This window comes from Gouania willdenowi, chromosome 1 (assembly GCF_900634775.1).
Source record: "Gouania willdenowi chromosome 1, fGouWil2.1, whole genome shotgun sequence".
Taxonomy (NCBI): domain Eukaryota; kingdom Metazoa; phylum Chordata; class Actinopteri; order Blenniiformes; family Gobiesocidae; genus Gouania; species Gouania willdenowi.
The window spans coordinates 36,610,735-36,631,568 of NC_041044.1; the positions used below are offsets into that span (position 1 = coordinate 36,610,735).

Below are 20,834 nucleotides of genomic sequence, written 5' to 3' on the forward strand. Positions count from 1 at the left end.
GTGGGGATTGTGCAGGAAGTGTAGACACACATTGTAGCTAATGTCACTGACTGTTCAATGTTGTTTAAAAAGATTTTTTAAACACTGTTTTTTTTTCCCCATCAAATAACTGAAGCATTTAAATATAATTTGACATATTTGTACAGATTTATTTCAACCCTGTTCTATTGTACCGTAATGTAAATGTTTCCTTAAAAAAATAATTTTGGATTTAGAGATGATTTTTCTCTTGTCAATAAATTGTCTCCATGAGCATATTCTGAGAAAACGTTCTGAGTGAACTCTTCTGGTTAATTTACTACTGAGTTCATTTCTACAGTAATAAGTAAAATAAAAGCTACAAGGCTAGATACATTATCTTTTTTTTTTTACATAAACGTGCTCCACGGCATTATTTTCTCACTCATGACCATCTTCCACTGGTCAAGCTTGGTAATAGTCAGTGGTCACACATTGACCTCCATTTTATTTACCTCTGCAGCTTTTACAGCAGTGCTTTTTGTGTTGGACAGCTCTGGAAACTATAATAATTGGAGGGAAAATACAACTCAGAAATGTACTTAAATGTAACTAAAAGCCTGAGGTCTGACGTGGGCGAGCATTGTGCCCACCGACTTGTGACACAGGTGTTTTTTTTTTAAATAGGATAATAGCTATTTGTTATTGTAAGTTTGCATTTATTATTATCATCATTAAAAATACAAATAAACAATAGTATTTGTGTTTGATCTTTATTTTATTAATGTAAATCTATACAGCAACAGCCGAGTAGAAAGGGAAGTAACGTCAATCTATTTATCGCGTATGTTTGAAATGATCTACATAAAGACACTGCGCACAGAAAAAGACTTTGACGCACTGTGGGACCTCAGCTCCTACAGGTACGGCTGCTGATGCTGATCCAGTGACCGTTACCGACCCAAGCAAAAAGAAATGGACAGTGTGCAAGAACCTCCGTGACTTTACAGTCGAGGAAACATTTGGGCAACCATGAGGTGAAATGGACAGTGTTATTAATGCAGTGCAAGGTGAGATGAATCACGTTTTGGAGCACCTGCTACTCTGAACCCAGAGGTTGAGGATCATTTCCAGGATCCATCAAAGCTAACCACTCTACTCAGATTGGCTGTCTGTGTGCGTACCAAGAAATTGAATCCTGGCGGCGCCACTGCACATTGGTCCGCTTCCAGACACATGCGCACTTATCGCAGTGTTTGGTCGCATCATCACAACATTGTGTTTGGGTTGCGTTGTTTTGGTTGTGAAAGTGTTAGGGTCAAAATTCAAAAATGCAGTTTTACACTGGCTTGTCTCGGGGCGCCACAAATAAATGGATATGTGGGAAACACTCTCTATTCACAATTATCGTAATCCAACCTACTCACCATAGTTTGTAGAGTCCACAGGTGCTAGTTTTTCTAGGAGGGGCGGGGCCGACAGTGGTTATTCGTAATGCAAGAAACTACGAAAACATCACAAAACACCATTCTCAGCCAACAGCAATATTCACTCTTACATTTTTACAACAAAATACGCCAAATTGAAATACCTTGAATAAAATGTAAAAAGTTGGACAAGAATTAATGGCCAACACTACTTCATACACAAATACACTTGTTTATTTGGGTATAAGCTGTGTAGCTAAAAGTTAGTTGCACAGCTTTTAACCTAACATGACACTTGACGTATCTTTAGGACAGGCCTGTAAAACTTGCCTTAATCGAGCGTCTTGTTCTTTGTAATCAAAGGGACCAGATTACCAAAATCATACCAACCATCTTAACAGTCTATTATTTACAGTTATTACAATTCTTGGAATTAGCTACTCTGATTGGTTAGATTTTGTCATATTCAGTATGACGTGTGCTTCAGCCGGTAGATATTTCTCATTTGTGGATATTTCTTTATTGTTTTGCGTCACTACCGTCTATGCTGTCCTACTTTGCCTCCATCAGTCTTCTCCCCCATTCAGCTGTTTCCCACCAGTTCACAGCCAATGAAGTGGTGGAAACAGCGTTAAAGCAGCATCTCCTAACTTCAACCCAACGAGCCAAGTTGAGACAATAAAGCGAGTCAAATGGCTTGTTTCATATGACTTGTATCACAGCCAAACCATCATGCTGTGTTTGTGTATGAATTGAATCATCCCGTGAACATGGCCCGAAACCACAGAAGAGACAAAGGCAAACACTTTGTTGCAATCAGCTGAAGCCTTATGAGAGCAGGACGGATGGGTTGAAAACATTGAAAGGACGAATTTCGGAATGATCTGGAATAAACGAAATACACAGTAGCTACTTTTATTTTAGTACGTGGAAAAATATATTCCTCTAATTGTAATTTAACATCTCTGGTTTCTACATATTAAATAATGATGTTTCATTGTGTTTTTGTTACTAATACTTTAATACATGCTGTAATTTAGCAGCTTAAGTTTCTTTACTGTCCATATAGACAAATGGTTTCCAAACCACAAAATAAAAAATAGTAATGTTAATAATAATGAGGGGCCAGATTCCTTAGAGGTGTATTAACAGTGTTTGTCTCTCTAACATTCATTTACTTTAATCTATCAGTCTTATTTTGCTGAGAATCTTGTCTCTTTGCTATATTGTACGTCTGATATGGCATCAAACTACCACAGTTTTGGGTGTGTTTTGTATTTACTTTTTCATGTGTGTGTAGTTGGGGTGTGTTTTCATTTAAGGTGTTTTATGTTGGGTATGTGGTGCATCTTGTTTGTTCTGGCCTTGAAATCAGAAGGTCATGCTTTCAAGCCCCAGTGGGGTCAGTTTGCTTCTTTTTGCCGTGTTTTAGTTTCATGTTAAATGTACTGTTAGCTTTTAGCTCTAAATTTCTTGTTTTTTCTGTTGGGAATGGATTCCTGTTTGTTCTTAGAAAATCTCCAGTAAATTTCAACAGGAACTTAAGCTCAGAAATTTTGGAAAATTTCAAAATATAAACTTTCTCTTCATTGTTTCTTATCTTTAATTATTACTAATGTTATTACTTAAATGTTCATTGATATCTGGTAAAATGACTATTGAGAATTTTTCCCTTCACAATTCTTATGAGTTAGACCAGTGATTTTCAACCTTGGGATTGTGACCCCATGCGGCAAAATCATTATTATTCTTTTTCAATAAATAACAAATAACTCTATCCTATACTTAAACTTTCTCAAATATAAAGCTAATTAAAATGAAATGCAGTAAAAAAATATCTGAGTTGTCACTTTGTGCACTAATCCTGGCTGTGTTTGTAACACACTTTCATAAACATGATCAAAAAGCAATCCTAGAAAAATAAAGTTTTTGAGGTCGCCGGACATTTGTGATATGAAAATGGGGTCACGACCCATGAAAGGTTGGGAACCTCTTAGTTAGACGAATGACTTTGCTTGAGGTAACCTAATATTATTAAGTAAAATCAACCTTTACATAATTATATAATAATAACTATTATTATTACTTTTGAAAATGGTTTTCGGAAGTATGTTGTTCAGTTTGTTTGTGTTTGTTTGTCTATTTGTGTACACCATAACTTAAAGGCCCAATATATATATATATATATATAGTGTTAAACATTGTTTTGGAACACTGATGATGTCATCAACATCAATGTCAGCAGTGTACGATCGTACACACACACACACACACACACACACACAGACCAACATACTTCTGAAAACCGTTTTTGTTTTGTAACAGTGTCTCCGTGGAGACGTACGGATCCGATCGGCCGTTTTCTAAAGTCTGCGCTAAACGAGCGTAGGTTCATTATCATAGTGTTATTTCAATGTAACATCATAAAGGCACCTTTTTCAGCAAGCTTTATATAAAGCATTGCATTCATTTTGTTGTAAAGTTTATAGGTTTATAAAAAATAAATAAAGTATGGAAACAGCTAAGCAATAAATGACAGATAGCTAAAAGCCCTTTAACTTACTTAATTATCCATCCATCCATCCATTTTCATACCCGCTTATTCCCGTTTAACAGGGTCGCGGGGGTTATTTAATTATTTGACCAATTTTTTTTTAATTTGGGGAAATTTTGTGGAATAATTTGAGAAAAATTGCAGGATTTGGGAAAAAAGTTAGTTCGTTCAACAATAATTTACATCTGAATTATTTGGTCTTCACACAATGACTTTTTTTTGCTGTCATTTTCACTTTTCACTAAAATGTTTATACAATTAATATTAATAATATTCATGCCTTAGTACTGAAATGATAAATCTCATGACCCGACCTTGTAAACAATAGAACACCCCTGAACTATAGACTCTAGTCAAGCCCTGTGACCTGGAACAATTAGAGGTCGAGTCTGAAATATCCGCCCTCAGCTGGACACGCCTCCTCTGCTCTGCTGGAGTGTGTCTGGAGGTTTCAAATGAGACGGCCTTAGAGAGGAGTCTGAGGCACATTCAACAGGAGGGGTGATTATTCATGACTTAAATGGCTGAGGAACTGTTAAGGGAAAACGATGCATTCAACAGCTCGGTGAGCATCAGGCTTCTGTTCTTTACAACACCTCAGAATACTTGGAAATATCAAAATGGTTTGCCTTCATTGTTAAGAGTATGACTTGACTGAACATGCATGTTAGGAGATATTTAAGTTTTCCTGGAATTTTGAATAAATGTAAGGATTCCCGGAGGCTGTAAACTTTCAACAGGATGTTCAGACAAAGTGAAAAAAAAAAGAACAAATGTACGATTAACCTTCTTACATTTTCACTTAAATATATATTTTTGATTTACAAACTCAACTCTCTCTCTTTGTTTTTACATTTCCATGTTTTTCCTTTATTATATTCAATCCATACATGCATTATTAATACTATAACCAAAATGATAGCTTTTATTATTAATATTATTTGTATCCCTCCATAAAAAGACTAACCCAACATGATAACTTGTTGTATGTATATGTGAACCCTGATTGGCTGAAATCACCAAAACAAAACTGTGTCCACACATGAAGGGATGTTGTGTGAATTTGCAGGCGAAAAAGTTGATATGAATGACTCCAAAGATAATTCTTCCATAATTAGTAACAGTATTATTATTCATTCAGCTTTAGACTAATAATCTAAAGCGTATTTATAAGATGATCCCAATGATCCGTTGAATTTTACAGAGTAAAGCACCACCAAAGGAATCAAAAGTTGGAAAAAAAACTTCAGTTAATACAAAGTGATGATTAACATTTTTAAATACACAACAATGCAAAAATGCTTCCAATTCTAAACTCTGTCAGGAGTTGGAAAGCACACATGCTGAAACTAAATGCTTGCAAACAAAGTTCAATGATAAAACATGAAAAGTTACATCACAGCTTTGATGACACTAATGTCACATGTAAAGAGTAAAGAGAAAATCAACCCAAATTGAGGCTGACTAGTAGCATTGTTCACTACAGGCTATTTCCACATGTAGTCATGGCCCGCGGCACCATGCTATGGTCAAATTAGGTTTCATTTAAATGAACTGTGGTGGTATTGTTCCCTCGTCAGGCCTTATCTCCTCTGTACCCCTAAATTATATTCCTCACATCAGTATATTGGCAGTGTGTGGTTACACAGTCACCATCTACAAGGATAAACATTAACGAACACATCATAATCCCAGTGGTCCTAACCTCAGTGGTCAGCTAAGGCCGTTGTGAGGAATTTGGGATGGCAGCCAAAAGGGAAGCTTCTACCCTAATGAAAACTCAGTAGATCTGCTCATGGCTCTTTGAAGAAGAACTAACTCGTGACTTTGTGCTTTCTGGGTGGTCAACAGAAGAGACCAGCACAAAAAACCCAAGTGTTCAGGAGTTGCTGTGTTGCGACACACTTTTAGTTCCTGCAGATGTAAAAAGAACATGTAATAATGGAAGGTGGTCAATTTAACTACAGGCTGTACATTTAAACGCTTAAGAAGGATTAAAAAACCCATAAAATGTATTTTCTGTTTTGTTTAGATTGATGATTTGCTAACACATTACTTGAAGATTTATCCCTAAGTCTGTCATTAGCATGAATAAGGTGTCACAAAGGCTGTCATTAAGTGCCATTCACTAAATTATGACACCTTTGGAGCTATGTTGGCATTTTCTGGGTTAGATGGAGGGATCTAGTGGGATATGGTAGGGTTATGGTTAAGGTTAGGGTTTAGGGTTAAGGTTAGGGGTTAGGGGTTAGGGCTTAGGGCTTAGGGTTAAGGTTAGGGTTTAAAGCTTAGGGCTTAGGGGTTAGGGTTAAGGTTAGAATTAGGGTTAGGGGTTATGGTTAAGGTTAGGGTTAGGGCTTAGGGGTTAAGGTTAAGGTTAAGGTTAAGGTTAGGGGTTAGGGGTTAGGGTTAAGGGTAAGGTTAGGGTTAGGGCTTAGGTTTAGGGGTTAGGGTAACAAACGACACTTAATGACAGCTTACATGTTTGTTTATTTATTTCATTCAAGACATTAAAACAACTTTCTTTCTCCTCCACATTGAAAAAAGAAGAAAAGATGAATGAAAATGAGCAGAAAGAAGTAAAACTTCTAACATCTGCCCCCTCCATCAAAAATTAATGACCTTAAACAAAGGCAAACTGCAACGCAGTCATTGTCACAACTCATTTGAAACAAAAAACACAGTTACACTTCTGTCTAATATCTCTTCAGCATAATACATTTCACATTATTTTTGAACATATTAAGTGATCTTGATAATTTGATCTCATCATTTATTATTTATTTATTATTGATGTTAATGACAGGTGTTGTAATGTCAGCTTTATGTATAAAACTTCAAGTAAAGTGTTTTATATCCACATAAACTCACATATGACTCCCTCTCTCTCTGTTAACTGTTAGCATCTTACGCGATGGCTGCTGGCGGCAGCCTTCCTGGCATCATTTGGCAGCTCCATGCTGTACGGCTACAATTTGGCCGTCGTCAACTCTCCAGCTCAGGTTTCTATCTGCACCGCTTCGTCAACATGGGTTTAATCTCTAGTGCAGGGTTGTCAAACTCATTTTAGTTCAGGTGCCAAATACGGACCAGTTTAATCTCAAGTGGGCCGCAGATTATAGGTGGGGGGGGGAACAATTTTAACATCACTGCGCCCTATTTTTTAATACCAGTTCAATTCACTTAAAACTTTAATGATTTTGTTACCAATTTTTTGTGTAATTTAAAGAACTGTTTTGTGAAAAACTGAAAATTCTTTCCACCATTGGTAATTCTAAATGACTACATTTACAAGCCCCAAAAATAATTGTGGAGTTTCATTAAATTGGTGAATTTGAGATAGCTACCACTGGATTGATTGTTATTTTCCACAATAATTAATGTTTTATCCTGCAGGCCAAATTGTATCCTCTAAAGGGCCGGATTTGGCCCCCGGCTCCTTGAGTTTGACACCAGCTCTAGTGGGACACTCAATAATTTCACGGAAATTAAATGTTGACATTGTTGAAGGACATCAGTAGACCTATTATTACTTCTGTAACCCTAACCCTAAGTTACTCTTTTATTTTATTAATTTATTTTTTTTAATTTAACCCAACTTTTGAACAGAAAATTTGGAGTGGTTTATCTACAGTGACATTTTGATACAAAAGTAACCAAATTTAACCAATTTCTCGAAAGCATTTACTTCTTATCAGTTGTCATGAACAACACTATCAAACACTTATGTTACTTATCTTGGTCAGTACGTGTCACGAGGCCGGGTGTGTCCGCCTCATCTTGTCATCGATGTTCTGTCGTTATGAATCCATCACGTGTTATTGTATCACCAGTTCAGCCACTGGGCTGGGAATCATTCCTGTTTGGACACGGACAGGCCTTTAGAGACATCTATGAGGAGGTTCAGAGAAGATGATCTGGTCTTCAGTTTTAAAGCAGAGCACCTATAGACCAGGTTGTTGCACACAGAGATTATTATGGATTAAAACCCTCCTGCGGACAGGTGTTGTAAATTAGCACATGTGCTAACACACTCAAAGCAATACATGATCTGGGTAACCAATGTAATTGTGATGTCGTTATCAAATAAAGGGAATTTAATCTAATTAGGTTTAGGATTTATTTCAACTTGGATCCAGAGGTGAAAGTAACAGATAAATATGCAAATAAATATAATTATTGAAGCAGCAGTTTAGTATTAATTTCTATGTGGTGCAAGGTAAAATTGCTGTTTTGTCAAGGGACTCTGGTGTGCTGTAGAACGTGAATTTAACAAGTGACTTAATGTAGGCTTTCTGACCAAAAGGGCTGTTTGACAGCAAGGTAAAGCAGTGAAAATAGTCTTGTTATAGCGTACACTAAAACTAACTTTGATTCTATTTGGTTTGTCTTTTTTTAAACCTCCTTTCACAAGTTCAGTTCTTCTCAAAGTGTGGTGCGCGCCCCACTGGCGGGACATGGAGAGATGACGTGGAATGCTACACATGTTCAATTTAATGCACTTTTTTTTCTTTACAATACAAATCATTCACGAAACAGAACCACACACACTAGCCTACGTGTAGCTGAATTTTGAGCACTGTATTTTTACGTTTTAAGTTTATGAACTTATTCATGATGAAATAATAACATTAACTATAAATAACTAACAAATATACTACCATTACTTGTGACAATCCATTACATTGAATGTTTAATTTGCCAGGATATACATTGGGGCAATTGGGGCAGGTTTTTTATATTATTAATATTAGTGATAAAAATATTGTCTTAACCTAATTTTTCATCATTAATAATAATTTGTAATAATGTTTTTTTCTGATCTCAATCCAATCTACCCGCCACAAATTGTAGAGCCTAGTTTTTATAAAAGGGGTGGGGCTAACAGTGCTTGTTTGTGGCGCAAGATGGTCCCAAAACATCAAATCATCTTGTTCTCAGCCAATAGCAAAAATCAATTGTAATAGCTTGGTTTCAACCCATAGACGGTAGTCACTCTGACATTTTACAACTAAATACGCCAAATTGAAATATTTTGAGTAAAATGTTGAGAGTTGGACCAGGATCAATCAACAGCACTACTTCGTACCCAAATACATTTGTATTCAGCAGAAATTGGGGTTTAGTTACTCTTTAAGGTGTTTCTACACCCAACCGTAACTGAGTAAATTATATTTTTTTGATTTAAAATGATCAAAGCACATTGTGAAACTACAAAAAATGAAATGACCAGACAACAGTCAAATGTATCACATCAAAGCTGACCAACCAGATTAAATGTAATACACAGCGCCAAAACAGCATTGAACGCTAGTAGAGTTAATAAATTTAGCTATACTTTGAGCCTGAGAATTTTTCTATATATTATACATTTAGTTCCAATTGTGCAATATTTCATTTTTTTCCTTTTTAAATTTATACATGAGATGTTTACTGTACGCAAGGGAAATGTGGCAAGATCTGGTCTGTGCAGGATAGCCATGTTTGCGTGTAGTATAGTCTCTACTAGATAAACTGAGAAGATAAATAAGAGAAAATAAAGAAAACCACCTCATGAATAACTGTAATTTCATGTAATTTCAATCATGTCTTTGTGTATTGGCTTAAATGGTGAAATGAATTGCATCTCTCTGCAGTACATCAAAGCCTTCTACAATCAAACGATGATAGAAACTTATGACTGGGTTCCAGATGAGAGTTTTCTCACCGTGCTTTACTCCCTGACTGTGTCAATCTTCGCCATTGGTGGGATGATTGGTGCACTACTGGTGGGCAAACTTGTTACCAAATTTGGAAGGTTAGTGAGCCAATAGATGAGTTGTGTTGTAAATATGTCCGTGTGTGATGTCACACCTCTTTCTCTTCCATCAGGAAAGGGACTCTGGTGCGATCCAGTGTGCTAGTGTTTGTAGGAGGAGCTCTGATGGGCTTCAGTAGAACATGTGGAAATCCTGCCATGGTCATTATTGGGCGCTTCATCACAGGGGTACACTCTGGTGAGCAGGTTCCTAAAGCAGACACACATTTTAAACATCAGTCAAAAAGTCGGAAACATCTCGTGTTCTCTTCTTGTGTTTTTCACCAATGACAATCTTTCATTTCTTTTTAATTCTACCAGGGATCTGTCTCAGTGTGGTGCCCATGTATCTTGGTGAGATCGCCCCTAAGAACTTGCGAGGCTCCCTGGGTCTAGTGCCCAGCATCCATATTTGCCTTGGAGTCTTCATTGCACAGGTTCTGGGACTCTCTGAACTGCTTGGAAAGGTACCGTAGCGCTTGATTAAAGATGCTGCTGGCTGAGCTCAATCACTCTGAGTCCATCTGGAATTCTCCTCCTAACAACATTCTAAATTGTTAATTTTCAAAGATAATTTTCAGACTTCTAATATGTATTAGCAAGCATTTCTTTAATTGAATAATACCATTCTTTTAACCAATCGCTAACTTCAAGCCTGTCTTTTAGCATTAATTGGTGCATTGCAAGCCTCAACAGGAGATTTGGATTCCTCACCAATAATCTGATTCAATGATAAAATCAGTATCAGAATTGAAATAATAATTAAAGTCAGAATAAAACTCTTGATAAATCTGGATCGAATACAAAAATATCTCACTTGAAATGAAAAGGGAAAGCTAATATTATTTTATAAATGACTAAGAGAGAGGTCAAATTAAAGTCAGACTTACAGAGAAAAACAAATGGGAAAAAAAAGTATATTAAATTAAAAAAACTGAAATAATTCATAGATATTTAGAAATAGGTATAGTTATGAAATCCAGTTGAAATTATTTGTTTGGTGGTGAGGCCTTCTTGTCTTCGCCAATGAGGTAATATTTTCACCGCCGTTTATTCATTTATATTTTGACTGTTTGCAGTATCACATCAAAGTACAGATTTGAACAACTCTCTAAAGTTAGACCATACGCCGTTAGACTTTGGAGGGTATCAGGATCAATACACTAATTTTGGATCACTGTCAAAAATCAAAAAATTGCTATTTCATATCTCAGTTAGTAATCCACCGATGTTTATGAAAATTAAGTCAATTATGTTGGATTGGTTCCTTAATTATTCCCCCGAGTTTCATACAGATCGTATTCGGATTGCGCATTTCATCGGGATTTTTCAAACAAATGAGGGTGTCCAGTTGGACATTCTGTATCATTATTAATGGAGATAGAAATGTATTCCAAGCCTTTAAAGTGTGAATGATCATTGCACCATTGATCCAGATAACTGCCAATATCTGGCAAAGAGAACAGTTGGTGTTTAGCAGAGGTTTGCGCTTTCTGAATGCTCTTGTTTGTTTTTCCTGCAGGAGGAGCACTGGCCTCTGCTTCTGTCTCTCGTGGTTTTTCCCACCGCGGTCCAGCTGATGCTGTTACCGTGGTTTCCAGAGAGTCCTCGGTACTTGTTGATTGAGAAGGGAAACGTGCATGCCACCATCGCAGGTATAAGGGTGTGATGATCCAATGTAATTCAACTCATTTCACTGGTGTACTAAGGTTCTTGACATCAGGACTGGTGTTTGTTTTTTGACAACTAGCCTTAAAGTGGTTTCGTGCAAAAGAAAACATCGAGGCTGAAGTGGAGGAGATGCAGGAGGAGCAGCGATCGCTGTCCTCCATCCAAACCATCTCTGTCCGCCAACTCCTCATGGACCGATGCGTTCGCTGGCAGGTCATCACTATTTTGGTCCTCAACATTGGGATGCAGCTGTCTGGCATTGATGCGGTGAGCGAGAAAAACATTTAAAGCATGCGTTTAAATCTTATATGCCACAGCTCTAGAGAAGGAGAGCTCACACTGCTGCAGATCCTCACACTGAACAAGCAGGGGGTGATGTGACCACGCCTCATTATCCAGGGGTCCTGTCACAGAGTTACTTCACATACTAAGGTCCACCCATCTGAGCAGAAAGTCAAATGCACATTTGTGCTCATTGCATCATGTGGATGGAAATTCTAGGCATGCTGGTTTCGCGTGTTAATACCATTTCCCAGCAGGGGATCGTGAGCCTGCTGAGTTTAACGGCTCCAGCTGTTTCACGCAGGGACATCGACAGACTTCAAGTAGCCTATGCTACAGGCCCCATGTGTCCAAATCTGTTGCTCGAGAAGACAAAGAGACACACGATGTGTGCAAGAAGTGTCGTCTGTAATTTTGGAAGCTTTGGACTGAAATAGAAAACAAAATAACTGTCAGGATGGTTTTAAAAACTTAAAACTGGCTTGTGATAAGCATCAAAGATTAGATTAAATCTATTGTATTTGTTGTTTGCTAGTTATTTATTGACATATTTTCAGGTTTCTGTGGAATTTTTGCTCCTTTTTTATACTGTTTGGTTTAAGGTTCAAGGTTTTTTATTGTCATTTTCATGTTTCCATAAAAACTAAATTTGTTTTTCAGGGCCCGCAGCATACAACAAAAGGAATATTAATGAAAATATAGTGCTATATAAACATAATACAACAGAAATAAATACTACAACACGTGGCATTCAAAAGCTGGTTGTGAGTCTCTATCTTGATTCAGATTATCCGATGCGCCCACCTGCTCTGAGACAAACATGATTATGCATATACGGCAATGGTGATGAAATGCTCCACATATGGTTACTAAATCAACAAGACAGCATTTAACAGCACCGTTCACCATCTTATTCATGATGGATGTTGGATCAGGAAAAACATGATTAATGAGAAAACACAAATGAGTTTCAGGGGGAGCACTTGTCAAGACTCCATACTGATGAAACGCTACTTCTGAAATACATGAGTGATGCTCGTTCCAGACCATAATGATTACTTTGATGAATCATATGGAGGCAATGAATTACCACAACAACTTTTTGGCTCCTTAATTAAACCAAGCAAACTTTAACTGCTCAGAGTGTAAAACTGTTGGATTACTTAAAAATGTTACAACGTTTTAATGTCTGTTCTTGTTTTCAGATCTGGTTCTACACCAATGACATATTCAAAAATGCCGGAATCCCAGAGCTTTACATTCAATATACAACTGTAGGCACAGGAGCCATTGAAGTTATAGCAGGAATGCTGGGGGTGAGTGGACATGATTACACATCCATCCCATTCAAACACCAATCCATCCTTCAATCCATCTACCTATCCAAACATCCATCCATTATTCTATACATCCATCTAAATATTACACATCAACCATTCCAAACATCCATCCATCCAGGCATCCATTCATCTATACAGCCGTCCATCCAAACATCCATCTAAACGTTAACACATCAATCATTCCAAACGTCCATCCATTCATCCATCCATCCATCTATCTATCCATCCATCCATCCATTCAAACACCAATCCATCCTTCAGTCCATCTACCTATCCAAACATCCATCCATTATTCTATACATCCATCTAAACGTTAACACATCAATCATTCCAAACGTCCATCCATTCATCCATCCAAACTTTAACACATCCATCTATCTATCCATCCTTCCATCCATTAAAACACCAATCCATCCTTCAATCCATTTACCTATCCAAACATCCATCCATTATTCTATACATCCATCTAAATGTTACACATCAACCATTCCAAACATCCATCCATCCAGGCATCCATTCATCTATACAGCCGTCCATCCAATCATCCATCCATTCATCCACCTAACTTTAACACATCCATCCATCCAGCCAAACATCCATTCATCCAAACACCCATCCATCAATCCATCCATCCATCCAAGCAAGCATCCATCCATACATCCAAACTTTAACACATCATCCATCCATCCAAACATGAAACCAAACGTTGACACATCCATCCTTTCAAACTGTAACATATCCATTTATTTGTTCATTCAACCATCCATCCATCCAACCTCAATCCATCCATCCAAACTTCCATCTATTCATCCTATTCATCAAAAGCCCAAGTTAATACAAGTCGGTTGCGAAATGAAAATATATTATTTGATCTGATAATTAATAGATCTAAATATTACATTTAATCCAATGTTTACAAATGAAAAATGTACTGCATGGAGGTTTTCAGGACTTTGTTGAAAAGTTGTCTTCTATTTCCATCACCCACACACTGTGTGCTTTGTTTCGTCCTCTTTTATTCAGTGTTTTTCTATCGAGCATCTGGGCAGACGACCTCTGGTGATTGGTGGCTTTAGTTTTATGGCAATCTGCTGTTCTGGGATCACAGTGTCCATCATCCTACAGGTAAGTTTCACCTGACGTGATTAGTTTCTAGATCCTCTTTGAAAAGTAGGCAAATACCAAGACCCGTGGAAGCTTTTTGCTATGTTTTACATGTTAAACTCTGCATAACTGTAACAACAGACAACTGCAAGGATCTAAAAGCTAGAGAATTTAGAATACTCAACTTTTCTGATTCCGTACTTGGCGATTGCAGACATGAAAAACTGATGCTCCGATAGGAGGCAGGTTAGGTTTACCTTAAGCATGGCATGTTGTTGTTAATAGCTGTTAATATGGATTCTATTGACCTAGTAATCCAGTCAGTCTCTGTAATTTGGTTAAGACGCTCAAGAGCTTATTTTTTATTATTGGTGCTTAGTAAGGATTTTTTCCACTAACTTCATTCACCAATTTCAGCCAAAGCTACTTATGTTACTTACTTTTTTACTGTGTTTTCTTCATTTATGACCTTGTCCATCTTTTTTTTGATCGTCCTCCTGATTAAACACACTTGAATATGTTTGAGTAGCTCGTCACCTGCAGGCCTTCAGCTGAGCTGGCTGGTTACACCATTGTTAGCTTCAGGACACAGATTTCTATAGGTAGAAATAATTAACTGATTTCTCGATACAACACAATGAACAATAATGGGATTGTAATAATGATTGTATATTTTTGGTAATGTATTTGACTAAATCTGGAAATATATAATTACTCTTGGTATGACCATTTACACTCAAAAAAATATTCAAACATAACAGTGGATTTTTCTTGATCTGACCCCCTACCTCTCTTGTGATACCACTTGTATCCTATACGTTATGTTTCAATATTGTAAAATCCTGTTGCACAATATATTGTCCCATCTTTAGTATTTACACATTGAAATTGTTTAATTTACTCCTTTTCTAATTCTGTGTTTTTTTCTATCAAAACAAACTGTACTTAAAATATTCTGTCTACAGGCCCCCTGACCTGTTAGAAATTTTGGTTTATCACTAATTAGGTTTGCCATATTCTGAATCATGGGAGGTACACAAAACTTGCCAAATTTTTATTGTGTAAAACTAATTTAGGTAAATTTACTTCTGGGGTTTGGACTTGGCTTAAGATGATATTCTGTAGAATCTTGTCTTGACTTAGGCCATGATGAGTTCTTGTAACATTGTCAATCATTAAAAGGTCTAAGTTGATTGAGAAAAGATAACTAAATAATCAGCATTTAAAATGCCATATCCGTGTGTTTAACTAACATATCATTAACGTCTTGCAGACGCAGTATTCTTTCATGCGTTACATGAGTGTGGGCTGCGTCATTGGAATCGTTGCTGGATTCTGCATCGGTCCAGGTAAAAGTCTGTCTGCACATCAAACCAACACACTTCAAACATTCAAATCCAGGCTCCAAACTAAATGCACACAGTGCAGTATAAGGTAACACTGCTCCCTGCTGGTAACTGGAGAAAAAATACCCATCTCCTAGCAGAAGGCTGAACATCCTTCCAATCCTTCTAAAAGTCCTCCCTGACTGAGAAGAGATATTGTGTTTCATTATTCTTGCAAATAGGAAATCACAACTGCCAAGCCACATTCTCTCCCACAGCCGTTTGAATTAGGAGGCGGTAGTTTAGCTTTTGGGCTCCACGTGGAGCCGGCCAGTGAGGATGATGAATTAGAAGAAATGTGGTTTACCCAACTTCATCCGTCAAACCGGCAAAATCTATACCTCAACACACAAGGATTTCTCTAGTTGCAATTAGACCTTTAATGGCTCATTGTTCATAAGCTAGCCGTGATGAATACAGCTTCCCTCAGATGAAACCTTGCTTGCGCAGCTACTCCCTCCCATGCATATACCGCAGATGTTGACAAATTATGGCCGAGTTATTGGTCGGACGATATTAAACCTTCCTCTCTGCAGTTAACATGCACAGATAATGAGGTCATCATTTGGAAAGCTGATCATTAGAGATTTCGCTAATGCGTCTTTCTCCTTCACAGGCTTTACTTCTAACAATGAAGAATCATGTGTTTAAAGCTGAGACAACATCTCATAGATCCTCGGTTTCAAAGTAATGAATGGCACAGAGTGTGCCTGGGATTTTTCCTGGAGTTCAGATTTGGAGTTTTGCCAGCTCTACAGACAACTCTGTTACTTGTCAGACAACAATAATGGAGTAATAACAAACACAATAAAATGCATAGTGAAAAAAGAGAAAGGCCCAATAGCACATGGTCCTGAGGAGGATTTACGCTGCGTTACATCGTCCTCCGTTAATTTTGAACGAATGCCAATGAATGAGTGGGAATATTGATAAAGGAGTTGATGAATGAATACGCAAGCGTTAATTTCATAACACCCAGTAGATCGACTTTACTGAGTGATTAAATGTGATTTGTTTCACAAGATGCATATTTCTATCAAAGCAGAAGACTCTCTATGTTTGTCTTGTTTTGGTCTCCAACTACAGCTGGTGTGCCTTTCCTGATAACGGCAGAGCTTTTTAAACAGTCTCACCGGCCGGCTGCCTACACCATCGCTGGTTGCCTCAACTGGTTGTCCAACTTCACCATTGGCTTTGTCTTTCCCTTTCTTGAGGTGAGAGTAAACTTGGTTGTGAATGAATGTTGATGAGAGAATACAAAATTATAGTGAAAGTTTGTGTAAATTGTCAAAAGAAATTCTAAAATATTGGTGGACGATGTATTGTGCGAAAGGAAATAGCGATATTAAAACGTACGAGTGGCGTCGCGATCTACAACACACCAGATTGTTATGGTTTGTTTTCATTTTTTATATTCCTATTGAGTTGAAAAGGTCATACCCATGGTAACAGGGTTTCTACAGCTTTAGTCAAATTAAATGAAAGACTTTTTAAGACTTTTTATTGCCATTTGAAATTACAGGAGCACAGGGCAGGATTTGAGAAAAAAAGAAACATTCATTTTAATTTTTTTTTATGCTAATGGGTGATGAAGGGCTCTAAACCAAAGAGAATGAGCCCGCACACATTTCTACCTATTGCCTTGAAAAGATTGTGTGATACATTTGACGCTGGCACGCAATCTTGAAGGCTTGGAGAGGCGTCCCAATACCAGAAATAAAAAAGAATGAGAAGAAGACGGCTTGGAGACTGAAAGAAGACAAGCACAATGGACTAAATTACTGTTTGGTTGCACAGATGTACGCAGGTCTTGCAGTAAATAGTCACATGAACAGCGACTAGATAAATAACCGTGTCACAGTTAGAATGTGGATCGGGCCGCATTTCCTTGTCCGAGTCCGACCCAACAGTGAAAACCTCATTGTTTTCACTCAAAGAAATTACATATTTACATTTGTTTTAGTGGTAAGCACTGATTTTGTTGACAATCAGTGCACAGGTAACAAGTGAAAGTGAAACAAACAGGCGCATTGCACGCAAGAGACCCATCTGATCTATTTACACAATCCATGTATCAAATATAAGAATAATTCATGTAATTGTGCAAAAAAAGAATGTTTCAATGGTGTTTTCCTTTATAACTGTCCTGTGCTCCATTCTCCCTGCACCGCGGATCACTGCTCTCACTGTAAAACTTTAAAAGTTGCATTTTTCAGGGCTACATCAGCTGCAGCAGGAAAGGAAGAACGCTGCGTGCAAACAACACTATATGACAGAACCTGAACACCAGTTCTAAATATCTGTCCGAACCCGACCCGTCCGGTACCGTCGGGTCCTGTCAGAGTTCGGTCGGGTAACCACCCTCTCGTATCACCTGTGCTGCGGTGATATACAAACAGATGATGCGCGCCCTGCTTGGCTGATGGCTGCAGTGACACTAACCACCACGGTGTCACTATGGAGTCTGATTTCTAGATCCTGCCCTATGCTCCTTTAAATTTAAGATCAACTTCACAGTAAACATAATAGAGGGAAAAAAACGCCATATCACTTACACAGGGTTAGGGTAATTTTTTTTCTGGTGTCTAATGCAGACGTGCAACTTGCGGCCCCCAAAGTATACACAAAAAAAACACAAAATGACAGCGAAATACACAAAAAAAAAAAAACAGACTAATATAATCACAATCACTACAAAAAGACAAGATGACCACAAAAAATAGCCAGAAATCTGTAAAACAACAAAAAAAAAATAAAAACCATTAAGAAAAGCCGATTTAAAAAAATGTTGTTGGACAATTTTTGTTAATTTTCCATGTGGTTTATACATTTAAAAAAAAGAAATGTCATCATTTATTTTGAAACTAATTACAATTATAAACTCAAACGTATGTGTTAAAATTTAAGACTTTTGAAACATTGATATTTTAATGACAGTTAAGGTTTTATTTTTAGATTCATGAATGCAATGCCTTTTAAGACTTTTTAAGGATCCTGAGTAAGTGTGTCCAAAGTTTAAGTCAAATAAATGCTTTTTTTTTCCCAAAAAAATATTGTACCGTTATCGCAAGCCCATTTACGTTTATCGTATCATAAACTCAATGGTTTGTACCACCTCTGAAAAATGTACTTCAGGAAATAGAATAGATGATATGTGTAGCTGTTATGATAACTCGTTTGTCGTATTATAATGTTTTGATCGGCATTTTATGGCCAAATCAAAACCTGGTGAGACATGGACTCGACTAGACTGCAATTTCTCCCGTTGCTGTTTCCCAAGTTGCTGTTATATTGTGCTATGTTCTGCCACCTACTGGTATGGACAGATGAAAATACTACTGCCTAAAATATTCAAGGTAATCTAGGCCTTGCTCTGGGTTACTGACACGTCCATTCTGTGAGCTACAGTAGCTCATTTGTTCGATTAGACGAGAGATCGTATTTCACTCTAAGCAAGCAAACATCTCCGGCACCTTTTTCCCCTCTTTTACTATAGACTCCTTCCTGACAGATACAGTACAGTGGATGAGAAACACCCTATTTCTTTGAAATAAGCAGAACTGTCCCTACCTTTATGGGGCCCATTGCCAGATGCCGTTTGGGGCTCCAAGATTACCAAACTGAATGGATAGGTTCCTAACACTTTAAATGATCCACAAACTACTACATTCTATAACAGCTACATCATGACAATCTCTTTATACAAAGACAGCTCAACTAAATAACACTTATATGAGAACTTTACTAGTAAAAATTGGATCCCTGGCGCACTGAAGTTAGAAAGAATTGAAGTAATCAGAGCTAAGAATTACATGGACTGTAAAGAAAACATGTTTTACTAACTCTTCAAATATAAACAAATCCCACTGCCCACAAACTGTACAGTGCGCATTTTAAAGGCGAACAAATGGTCGAATACCAGCCACTCACGACCCGACATCCTTTTAGTATTAAAACTCCTCAATTTCTTCTTCTTTTCAGATCCTCTTTCATTTTCATTTTCCCCTGTGTCAGCAGCAGCCTTCCTTTTTTGCAGTTCAGGTTTTTCAACACCCGATAAATATCTTCCCGTTTGTTTGTTTTTTCCTCACTAATTTCACAACTTAATTTCAACTCCTATTGTTTGTTTTGCGCCATTCCATTTGTCTTCTCTGATACCAAACGTTAACAATCACGCTAACGTGAGCACGTAGCCAATTGTTGTATGACACGTCACAACATAGTGTTCATGGGAAACGTAGGATTAGTACAACCAGCAGTGTCGCCAGATATGCATTACATTTTAAAATCTAAACACACACAAAAACCTTCAATTTTTTTGGCGAAAAACAGCCCAATCTGGCAACAATGACTTGTAGCATTGTTTCTGCAGCCTGCCAATTCAAACAGACGCAGAGGTATTTGTTTCGTTCTTCACCAGTAGTAGTAACGCTACAAAGTTAATTATTACCCGCAATTGGCAGTCAAAGCCCTGACTGCATGCACACTTTCTGTAGGCCTTTCTTTACAATGATGAAAACATTCTAAATATCCTGCACGTAAAAGAATCAAAGGAATGAATGAATGTAGAGTGAAACAGGGTGATAATAAAGTTTTCAAATACTTTTACAACAGAGAAATCATTGAGATGTTTTTCAGTCGAGCATTTTCAACTTTTTCCCCGCAGATCGCAACAGGTCCGTACTGTTACCTGATCTTCTGCGCTATCGGCTTTGGAGTGGCAATCTACACCACCGTCATCATTCCTGAGACCAAGAACAAAACCTTCATGGAGATCAGTCAGATGTTTGGTCCCAGAAACAATGTCCTTAAAGAAGAGCTGACGTCCAACGGTGACCTTTCTCTGGCTCTCATGAACAAATATGGCACGTTGGAGGAGAAATAACAGGGGAGCACCTGTGCTTATAACTGATAACATCAAAGCTGAGAAAAAGGAAAAAAGACTTTTACTTTCACAATGCAAGTGACAACACAAACCAAAGTGAATAAGTATTTTTTTTCATGTGTAGCTCTTCGTGGGAATCAGAAGTCACATGTAAATGTGGTTCAAATCAGCATCAGTCATGCTTTGAATCCATTTCTCCCATTTTCCCTGGCAATGAGCTGGTTTGTCTATGGTTCCCGTCGCTGGTGTCAGTTTCACTATTCTTCAACTCACCTCGTGATCTCGTCCTGTTGGAATGCTGTGATCACATGTTAGGGGGTGACTCCGCCTTTCACACAGTGAATCTGTGTCGCATGCATCTGCATTATAGAAGCCTGTTTCAAATCGTGGCCTTGTGTTCCGTGCGTCACCTTTGACTGGACACAGAAAAA

The 20,834-nt window shown here is 37.6% G+C and overlaps 1 protein-coding gene across 1 annotated transcript; it reads left to right on the forward strand.

Moving 5' to 3' along the window:
- Positions 1-4,439: 4,439 nt before the first annotated feature.
- slc2a15b (solute carrier family 2 member 15b) lies at positions 4,440-20,532 on the forward strand. Its single transcript, XM_028454833.1, has 12 exons — positions 4,440-4,504; positions 6,843-6,941; positions 9,576-9,736; positions 9,811-9,935; positions 10,058-10,203; positions 11,259-11,391; positions 11,487-11,674; positions 12,895-13,005; positions 14,053-14,154; positions 15,407-15,482; positions 16,605-16,732; positions 20,185-20,532. Exons 1-12 carry the CDS (start codon positions 4,460-4,462, stop codon positions 20,401-20,403), a joined length of 1,533 nt encoding a protein of 510 aa, XP_028310634.1. The 5' UTR covers positions 4,440-4,459; the 3' UTR covers positions 20,404-20,532.
- The last annotated feature ends 302 nt before the right edge of the window (positions 20,533-20,834 follow it).